This window comes from Delphinus delphis, chromosome 10 (assembly GCF_949987515.2).
Source record: "Delphinus delphis chromosome 10, mDelDel1.2, whole genome shotgun sequence".
Lineage (NCBI taxonomy): Eukaryota > Metazoa > Chordata > Mammalia > Artiodactyla > Delphinidae > Delphinus > Delphinus delphis.
Window position 1 is genome coordinate 97898026 of NC_082692.2, and position 10185 is coordinate 97908210.

Below are 10185 nucleotides of genomic sequence, written 5' to 3' on the forward strand. Positions count from 1 at the left end.
ACCTGTGGTGCGTATTCTCACTGGCCCGGGCCTCGGGTTCCCCCACGTGAGCACTGAGTCTAACTGTAGCACCTGCCCTGTGATCACACTGTGCAGGAACAGCTAGACTGAGACCTGGGACCAGGTACCACAGAGCTGGCAGGTGGAGAGCACTGCGTTAAGGCTTCCTTCTGGGTTATTTTAATGTATGATGTTTGTGGAAGGAGACCCTCGGGAGAGCAATTAGGAGGGCAGTCCTGGGTTTAACTCAGAAAGCTCCTTACGCTCAGAGACCCGAGCACCTGCCATATCTGTCACAGACAGGAGGCCCCAGACCAGATACGGCCCAGCGATCCATGTTGTTTCCCCCTCACTGTGATCTTTTAAGAAGATGAAGAGGTTACCAAAATTAAAGAGAAAGATTTCTCAAGAAAATTTGGATTTGGGGCATCTTCCAGAAAATCTGCAGACCTGGCTGCCCAGGCCTACGTCCCCCAGCAGCAGTCGACTGGAGTTGTGTGGCCACGTGGGGCCTATGCTCTCCAGTTAGCCACAGTCCCCACCACTCCCTCTGTCACACACTAGGACCACTTGGACTCAGCACTGAGATGTTGCCCCTGGTCTAGTTGAAGAGATGAATGAGGAAACAAATAGTCCCAGGGTGTGTGGTCTTTCACATGATAGAAGGAGGCCCGGGGACTTGGGGAACACAGAGAAGAAGCTTAGTCCCAAGAGGTCCCGGTGGCAGACACATAAGGAGGCTGTCCAGGCTTCATCCTGGCCTCTTAACCCCCCTCCTTTCCTGGCATTTGGAACACCTCCCCCAACCCGACCCTCCCTCCCTTTTGTACTTTTATTTCTGCTGCTTTTGATTGTCCCGCTAAGGACTCTCATTGTGTTGTAGGATTTTCTTTACGGATCCCAACCCTTCCCACACCGGCATCTGGCCTCCCCTCCTCTGCCCACCCAGACACCTCCCCTGCCTCCCAGAGATCCTTCCAGAGCACCTTGGCCAGCCAAGCTTGCACCTCCCTGGCCTTCCACTGAACTTAATCATCAGAGATTTGCATAGCACAGAGCTGGCCCACTTTGTTCCTGCATCCCACAACGATTGCGCACCTACTGTGTGCCGAGTCTTTGGCCAGAAACAGGGACACAGCTGTGGACAAGCCATTCAGAGTCCCTCCCCAACAGGGCACTCACTTCATATGATTCAATTTGCACTTACGGGGACATACTGCAAGCCGGGCCCTGCGCTGAGGGTGGGAGACACACAGAGGACAGTGCGGGGGCCTTACCAGCAGGAGCTCAGAGCTAACAGAGTAGCTGATGGCAGAACACTTTTTTTTTAAAACTATGAATCCTTAAAATGTGCTACGGAGGCCCAAAGAAAGAACGAGGCTGTCAGGGAGGGCTGCTTGGAGGAGGTGACATTTGAGATGAGCTTTGAAGGAACTTACCCAGTGAAAGGGAATAGCATGTGCAAAGGCACAGCAGTGAGACAGTCCCTTGGTGTGTCCAGGAGGGAGCATGTTGAGGGGGACTGTGGGAAGGGGAGCTGAGGCCCAGTGAGGAGGGCAGCCCTGCCTGGCAGGCTGAAGGAAGCCAAGGGGTAATTGTAAACTGTAGGGTGACATGGTTGGATTTGCAGGTTGGAAAGGTCCCTGTGAAAGCTGGTGTGTGGAAGGGTAGGAGAGGGAGGCTGGAGGCAGGGAGGCCAGTGGGGAGGCTGTCACAGCCACCTGGAGAGAGGTGCTGAGCCTTCCCAACCTCCAGTCTCTGGTCTTCTGTGTTGTCTCTGACGTTTGGGGAGCAGGGACAAGACAAACCATCGCAATCTCAGCGACCCCCCAGAGGGTGGTCTTAGGGGGCGCCCAGGTGTGGTGGGCGCAGTGTTCCAGGACCCTGGGGAGACCAGTCTGTCCTGGTGGAAGTGAGCCCCGGCTAGTGGTAGCCGCAGGGCGGAGAGCCCTTCCCAAGGCCAGCTGGCTGACCCTGCTCTCCAGCTGTCTGTCCCTCTGTCCATATTTCTGTCCTCTCACTTCCCAGGGTGGCATGTACATCTTCCAGCTCTTTGACTCCTACGCCGCCAGTGGGATGTGCCTTCTCTTTGTGGCCATCTTTGAATGCATCTGCATCGGCTGGGTGTACGGTGAGTAGAGGCTGAGCCCTCGCGCACCCCAGAGGCCGCCATGGTGCCCAGCACATGCACACCCGGGACCCGGCTGGGCCTGGGTTCCCTCTGGCTGGTCTCCATCTGCATCAACCTCTCCGTCCTCCCCTCAGGGACTTCTTGTCCTTTCCCACTTGTCGGGAGACCCTCCTGCTTTTATATCCCTGCAGCAGAGGGAGGGGTTCCAGGCTCAGACACTGTGACCTTGATTCTGTCCTTCTGCCCCTGATGCTCAGTTTTCCCACCTGCAAAATGGAGTAGTGTCTCCGAGCAGGAGGTAGTGTAGGCAAAGCAGGTGGCCCAGTGCCCGGCCCTCAGTCAGCGCATGCCTTCTGGTTCCCCAAACCGTGTGAGTGCGTGAGGGTTGCTGGTCTCGATGATGATGCACACTGCCAAGTGTGGTTCGGGAATAGACACCCCACAGGCCACCCGTCCGGCCCTCACCTTCAGAGCCCTGACCCCCGCCCCCGTGCAGGTCAGCCAGCCCCTGGCCCTGCCTCAAAGGGACCACCTTCTTCCTTTCCCCCAGAAACTCCTGCCCGTTTCCTGGACCTCACTGCCCAGGGTCAGAAGGGGTCTTCCCAATATTGAACCAGAGTCCCTTCTACCGCAGTTTATCCTGACACCTCACATATGTAACACCTTGGTAGTTTTTAAGCGGTAAATAGGGTTCCTGCCGCAATGTGTCTTGGGCTGGGGAAACCAGACACTCATAGCCTTCCCTCTGAGTCTTGTACAGAAATCTTCTGGGGTGTGTATGCCCATCTTCTTTATTCTGGACAGGAAGCAACCGCTTCTATGATAACATCGAAGACATGATTGGCTACCGGCCGTTGTCACTCATCCAATGGTGCTGGAAAGTCGTGACCCCCGGGATCTGTGCGGTAAGGGCCCTGCCGGGAGCCGCCTGCATCCCACCCACCCACCCACCCACCTACCCACGTACTTCTGCACCCCAGAGCCCAGACCTGGCTGAGGCCGAGACTGAGGAGGTGATGTCCCCCTGGGGACCCTCTGCGCCCTCAGAAGGTCCGAGGCACCTGACACTTTTCAAAGCCGGCATTGTGGGGACAGTCTCTGGGCTTGGCCAGGGGGCCTCACTAGGACCCCAGCCCTGCAACCAGCTTGCTGTGTGATTGTGAGCAAATCACCTCCCTTCTTGGGACCTCAGGTTCTATGCCTGCACACGTATAGAGGCGGCTGGGACCTGCCTCTGTGGGGGCCGAGGGTCCTGTGAAAGGCATTTGGCTCTGCTGTTCACAGTGAAGCAGCAGTGTGAGGGTGAAGGGGCCACGCTCTGCCCCTCACGTCAGACCGGGAGAGGCCTTTGTGAGAGGACGTTTAACTAAAAAGACAAAACCCCCTGCTCTTCACCCAGTCCTTGGCACTGGAAGTATCTCAGAGCATCTTCACAAACCATCTTAGTTCTGAAAGGCAGCTTTGAAACCAGCCCTGAGAAGTAGCTAGGAAAAAATAATAATTCCTGAGTGGGCAGAGGCGGGGAGTGAGGCTCCTGGGGGTCGCGGAGGGTCTCCTGGGATCTGTGGGGGTTAGTTCCCCGTGTTTCTCGCTGTGGACCCAGCAGGGCATCACCTCTCCGAGGCCGCCACACGGGGTTGGCTGTCTCCCCTGCTGGCTGCCCGCACGCAGGCTGAGGGCCGCCCCAGGGACTTTTCCCCGTCTCCCCGCAGGGCATCTTCATCTTCTTCCTGGTCAAGTACAAGCCCCTCAAGTACAACAACATCTACACCTACCCCGCCTGGGGCTATGGCATTGGCTGGCTCATGGCCCTGTCCTCCATGCTCTGCATCCCGCTCTGGGTCTTCATCAAGGTGTGGAAGACGGAAGGGACACTGCCGGAGGTGAGCAGCCTGGGAGGAGGGGTCAGGAAGGGCGGCTCAGAGGTGGAGCGTATGGCTCAGGGCAGGGCTGGCAGTGCTGGGAGGACTGGTGAGTGTGGGCACAGCCATGGGCACGTCTGGGTCCCCGCTTCCTCATCTGGGCAATGGGTGTGATGAGAACGTGTCCCTACGTGTCTCCCAGGGAAGCCTGGCCAACTCCTCCCTGGCGGGTATTCGTCAGTACTGCTGTGCTGAAGCCTTGGGGTTGAGACATTTTCCCTGAGCTCAGCCTCAGTTTCCTCATCTGTAGAATGGGTCAACAGCAGTCCCTCACTTACAGAGGTTGTTTGAGGACTCAGTGAGTATGCAGAGGGAAAGCACTTAGACCAGGACCTGGGAGAGAGAGAGAGACCAAGTGTTAGCTCTTACTGCTCTGTTGATTCTGTTCATTAAGGACCCCATTCCCAGGGCACAGGGAGAGGGTCTGACATTTGTGGAACATCTATCCTGTGTCGTCGCTATGCCAAGCTCTCTCTGTGCTGCATCTCCTCTAGTCCTCAGAGAAATTAAGTCATTCGCCTAGGATCACACAGCCAAAAATTAGCAAACCAAAATTTTTTAACAATCTTATTGAGGTATGTTTTCTATATGGTATCATAAAATTCACCCATTTCAGGTATACAATTCAGTGGGGTTTTTTTTAGTAACTTTCTGTGTAGTGCAGTCATCACCATAAATCAGTTTGCAAATATTTGTATGTATGTATTTATTTATTTTATTTATTTATTTTTAAGATCCCTGGTGCCCATTCCCAGTAAGCCCTGTTCCCAAGCCCAGACACGCACCAATCTGTCTCTGTGTGTGTGCCTCTTACGGGCGTTTCCTGCCAGTGGAATCCTGCAGTATGTGGTCTCTTGGTAGCAGAGTGAATTTGGACCCCAACCCGTCACACCCCCCCACCCACTCTCTCCTCACTCTCCTTTCCCACCCGCTGGCAGATCAGAAGGTCTGAGTCAGCTTCTCGCCCATTTTGCAAACTGTCTGCCGTGTGGCAGACGCTGCTCTAAGCCGTCTACAAGCACTAGGCCACTGACTCCTCACAGCAGTCCTGTGAGGCGGAGGAGCTTCCTGTCCCCACGTCACAGGTGAGGAAGCTGAGCACAGAGAAGGGAAGCAGGTTACCCAAGGGCACACAGCCTCTGAGTGATGCAGCAGGTACCCTGTGCCCCCTGCCCCCGCCTCGTTCCTGCCCCAACGCAGCACCCCAGGGCTCTCGGGGCTGACCTGCGTCTCACAAGCATGCGGCCTGGGTGCAGACACGCACAGGCAAGAGCCAGCTCTCCTGCCCACCCAGGGGCCTGAGCTCCAGAAAAGCCACCATCCAGCCAGGAGGGGCAGGCTGAGAGGGAAGGTCCCTTTCTCCAGCCTGCTCGTGCTCTCAAGCAAGTCAGGGTCCTCCGCTCCTGCAGGGAATGTAGGTCAAGGGCAGTTGTTAATTCTGGTTTGGGACCAGACATGTCCAGAGGAGAGCAGCCCTGGAGCCCTAACCCCTTGGCCATGGCAGGCCCCTGACAGTTAGTTCCCCTCCTTCCATTTCCAGAAGGTTCTGCCCGCTGATGGGAAGGTTCTGGAAGGAAAAATGGGGTCAGAGAACTGCTGTGAGGGTGGGTAGTCTGTGCTAAGAGCTGTGGATGGGTCAACAAATCTGAGGCCACCTCATGACAACGCTAGAGGCAGGTGCCACTGTGACCCCCTTGGACAGATGAGGGAACGAGACACGGAGGGTTAAGTTCTTGCCCCAGTTAAGTGGTGGGACTGGGAGTCAAGCCCAGGTGTCTGGTTCCAGAGCCCGTGCTCCCAGCGCCTGTCCTGTGTCAAGAGCCTAACACCATACCTGGCACCCAGGAGGTGCTCGGCATTGCCGAGGGGTGGGCGGGGGTGCGGGAGCTGCCTGTTAATCCCGTCCGGGCAGGATAGGTCCAGCTTCTCTCAGGCACGGCATGATCTGAAAGAGAAAACAGAACCTTGATCATAAGAAACCAGCCACCCCAAAGTCTTCCCAGCCTTCCTGGGGAGAAGGTTTATGCCCAGGAAAGGCCTCCCAAATCCTGGCCTGATGTCTTCTGGAGGTGCACATGAGGCTGAGGTGTGGGACCCGAGGCTGGGCCGGGGGGGCAGGAGCGTGTGTCCAGGGTCTGCCCGTGGCCTCCGCTCCCTCATCGGTAGAGTAGACGATGGCCACCCTGTCTGCGCCCAGCCCAGAGCCGGCCACTCTGCCAGGCGGCGTGAGGCTGTGGCCTTAGGGATAACGTTTCCGTCTTTAGACACACACCGCCTGCTCCCCTGGATGGGGGAGCGCGATGACAGCCTTTTGTGGGAAACATACCTGTTTATCCAGCGATCATTATAGGAACGGCTCTGGAGGTGCCGTAGCTCATCCTCACAGCAGCCCTTCGGGCAGGTACTCCTATCCCATTTCACAGATGGGAAAACAGCCCAGAGACGTTAGGTGACTTGCCCCACATGTAGGGAGGCTAAGCAGCTTCTCTGTCTCCACGGGTACAGCTCTCACGTCCCGGCCACCTGCAGCGGGCCAGGTACAGCGTGGGCACTTCCGCTCACTGTCTCCTTACTCCTCACCCAGTGATTGTCCCCATGTCCGGGGGTGGGGGCGGGAAACGGAGACCCGGAGGTCCACGCATGGTCCAGGACAGAGCTCTGAGTGGCAGGGCTGGGGCTGGGGGCTTCACTGCCCCGAGGTGTCCACCGTGCCGTTGGGAGGTGCCGAGGCAGGCCCAGGACCCTGGCAGCCGCTCTCAGACAGCTCTTTTCCTCTCCAACCGTGTAGAAATTCCAGAAGTTGACGACCCCCAGCGCCGATCTGAGCACGCGGGGCAAGCTTGGGGCAGGCCCACGGACGGTGATGGTTAATGACTGTGACGCCAAACTCAAGGGTGATGGGACCATTGCAGCTATCACAGAGAAGGAGACGCACTTCTGAGCGCCCCTGCCACCTTGATGCCTCTTCCGCTCCTCGCCCGCCCCGTCTCCGCCGTCCCCGCCGTCCCCGCCGTCCCCGCCCTGTGTACAAATGAATACCTGAACCACGTACTTCACCTAATGGTAGAGGCTTGCTCGTTTTGCACAGGATTCATTAACAAGTTAATTTTAAGGTGGCCGCACCCACTCTGGTTTCAAGTCACATCCCCTCCTCGCCCCCCAGTTGCCATGTGAGTAACAATATGAAGAGATAATCCTGTACAGGGACTAGTATCATCCTCTCGTGCTAGGACGCTTTTAACCAGCATTTTCTAGGGGTTAGGAAGTTGTATCATAGGGCCAGACTTTTATACTCGGGCTGTGGGGCAGGTGGGCGGGAGCGATGCCTGTCCCCCTCCGTCAGCCTTTGAACCCACCGGTTCATGTCCCACCTTTGTCCCTGACCGCGCAGCTGCCCTTCCTCCGCGCTGCCATGCTTCCCCTTCAGCCCCTCCCTAGCTTCCTAGAGGTGGGTTTGCAGACAGCAAGGCTGTGTCAGAGAAGAAGTCCCAGCAGACTCAGGACTCCTGGGTGGCAGGCCCTCCTCTTCCCTGGTCCCACCGGGTGATCTGGGGCACTTCCCTCCCCTCTCGCGTGTCCCCAGTGGGGCGGGCTGGATCAGGTGACCTCTGAGGTTCTGCCCACCCGGCTTCATCTCTTGGGGGTGCTCTGCGTGCCTCCTTGGCTTGCAGACCCGCTGTTGAGCTCGGGTTCTTCTGAAGACTTCCAGGTGGGCAGTCCCTCGCCCCTCACCCCCTTATTTAAAGTCAAGTTTGTCATGGAAACTTTGTGGTTTGATTTCATCCATGAGCATTCCCATCCTCGAGACCAGCCAGGTCCTCGGCCCTGTGGCAGGGCTCCTCCTGGCCATCTGCTCACACCCTCTGCTCTGCCTCTCTGTCCTCAGAAGGGCTGGCTGGAGTTGCCTGTGCGCTGGTTCTCGGGCCCGGGCAGCAGCCTCTATTCTGCTTGCGGCTGTCTGTCCTGCCACGGCCCCCACCGGGATCTGCATTGTAGGACCTTCCAGCAGCCTCCAGGGAGGGAGCTGTGGTCGGGCCTGGAGCCTGGTTTCCTCCTCCAGCCCCTTCTTTGTCCTCCTGCCTCGTTTGGTCCCTCTCGCTGTCGTCCCTGCCCTCCTCCCTCTCCTGCCATCTTGTGACCTCCAGTCCCTCCCCATCCCTTCCTGTCACCAGCAGAACCCTGGAATTTTCACAAGGCTTCTTCCCTACCTTTTTCCCGGAGCCAACGCACCTGCCTCCCTGGCCAGGGAGCTGAGAAGCCTCAGCCTCACTGATGGGGAGATGGGGGCTCCCACCCGTCCCTCAGTACAGCCCTAGGGTGTGGGGAGGTGGCTGGTGCCGCGCCAGGCCTCCCTGGCTGACCCCTCTCTTCTTTAATTGGATTTGACGGCAAGCCTCTGCCTTGGATCCGGAGTTATTTGGGGACAGGGAAGGTGCATTCTTTATCCTTTTCCTTTATGTTCCCTATCTTATTTGGTGGAAATGCGAGTTTCCTCCAAACAGAGGATTTAGTTTCCTGTAATAAACCTGCGTGTTTGATTGGCCCAAACGCCCAGCTTCTCTGCCCCGGCCAGCCCCCATCTGAAGCCCGCGTTTGCTAAGAGGGATGCCAAGCGCCCCCCAGGCGAGTCGGGATGAGCTGTCTGCTCCGGTGGAGCCAGGAAATGGATGCAGGAAGACCGGGGCTCTCGCTGAGCCCCCGCCTGTGTCCATCGTCGTCTGCTTTTCTCCCAACAGGTCGGGGAGGGGGTCTCCCCACTGCTGCTGCTACCGGTTCTCCACCAACCACTGTCGCCAGTGCACAGCCCCACAGCCTAGCTGGGGACAAGCCGCATTGTACTTGTGGCACTTAACACTTCACTTACTTCACGGGACTCATGGTGCAGGGCGGAGGGAGGGTTTTTGTTCTTTGCTTTTTGTAATTTCCTACTAGTATTTGGGTAACTTTGGGGGGCGGGGAGGGAAATGAGGGGGCAGGTGAAACGTCATTGCAGTGACTTTTTTGATATTCATTAGAAACAATACATCCTTTCTGAAATATTTACAGTATTATTAAAAAATGAAAAAGGTTGTACTGTTTTGCACAATGAACGTTTTTATTGGGTATTCAAAGGGTACACGATTGTCAGCTTACTCATTTTTAAAAATTAAAGAAGTGAACAAACTCTCTGTGGCTGTTCTGGCAGAGTGGTATTCATCGGGTGGTTCTTCCTGTTTTATTACTTCCGTGATATTCCTGCCAAACCATCTTGGCATTTGGAGGTTGCTGTTTCAACTGGGGATTCCAAGTTAGAAACACCCAGGACTGTTTCAGGAGCCCACACTGCCTTTCATGTGATCCCCATGCACTGAAGGTCTACTGTGTGCTAAGTGCTTTACAAAATTTCTCTCTTTAAATCCTACCACAACCCCACTTTATTTGTCTGTTACTTCCCCTGCTTTACAGACAGGAGAAATTGAGGCACAGAGAAGTCAAGCCATTTGCCCAGAGCCTCACAGCTAGTAAATAGCTAGACCAGAAAGAGAAGTCAGCTCTGTCTGAACCCAAAGCCCAGTCCCCTTGTCACTACACCTTACTCTCCCTCAGGCTGCAAGACGCAAAGAAGGCGAGAGCCACCCCGTGATGGCAGCGACGGTTGCCACAAAGCTCCTGCACCTGTCCTAGGGGGCAGCCCTGCGTGTCTGAGGCAGGCAACGGGGGGGTGGAAGGAGACAAGGATTTGGAGCGTGCAGCTCTGCTTTGGGCTCTGGGATCCACCTTTGACAGCCTCAGTTTTCTCATCTCTAAAATGGGGATAATACCTCCTGCTTCAAACTTGGGATGACTGTGAGATCTATTCACTCTGGGTGTGAATGGTAAAGCTTTGTGTTCACACTGGTTATCATTATCCTGAAAGAATTGTGCCTAAGCTCTCAAAGTGTGTTGTTGCTCAGAACTTAGACAAAAATCTCTAAATCTGTGTCTGAGATTTCCAGACAGTGGCTCAGGACCATGGAGTGTGCTTTGTCCTGCTAGCACATGGCACAGCAAGGTTGTCTGCACACAGGGTCTGCTCATTCCTATCTGGTTGGCTCTTTTGCTTAAAATCCAGGTCCACCTGAACCTGTCTTGGCCTCTTGCCACATGTGAGGT

At 56.1% G+C, this 10185-nt stretch overlaps 1 protein-coding gene across 1 annotated transcript in view; it reads left to right on the forward strand.

Annotated features, from left to right (window-relative positions):
* The window catches only part of SLC6A11 (solute carrier family 6 member 11), a 121907-nt gene extending 112672 nt beyond the window's left edge, over window positions 1-9235 (forward strand). The window contains exons 11-14 of the mRNA XM_060023056.2: window positions 2029-2131; window positions 2936-3036; window positions 3844-4014; window positions 6842-9235. Coding sequence (XP_059879039.1) covers window positions 2029-2131; window positions 2936-3036; window positions 3844-4014; window positions 6842-6994 — 528 coding nt within the window. The 3' untranslated portion in view covers window positions 6995-9235. The remainder of the gene's footprint in view (window positions 1-2028; window positions 2132-2935; window positions 3037-3843; window positions 4015-6841) is intronic.
* Window positions 9236-10185: the final 950 nt, after the last annotated feature.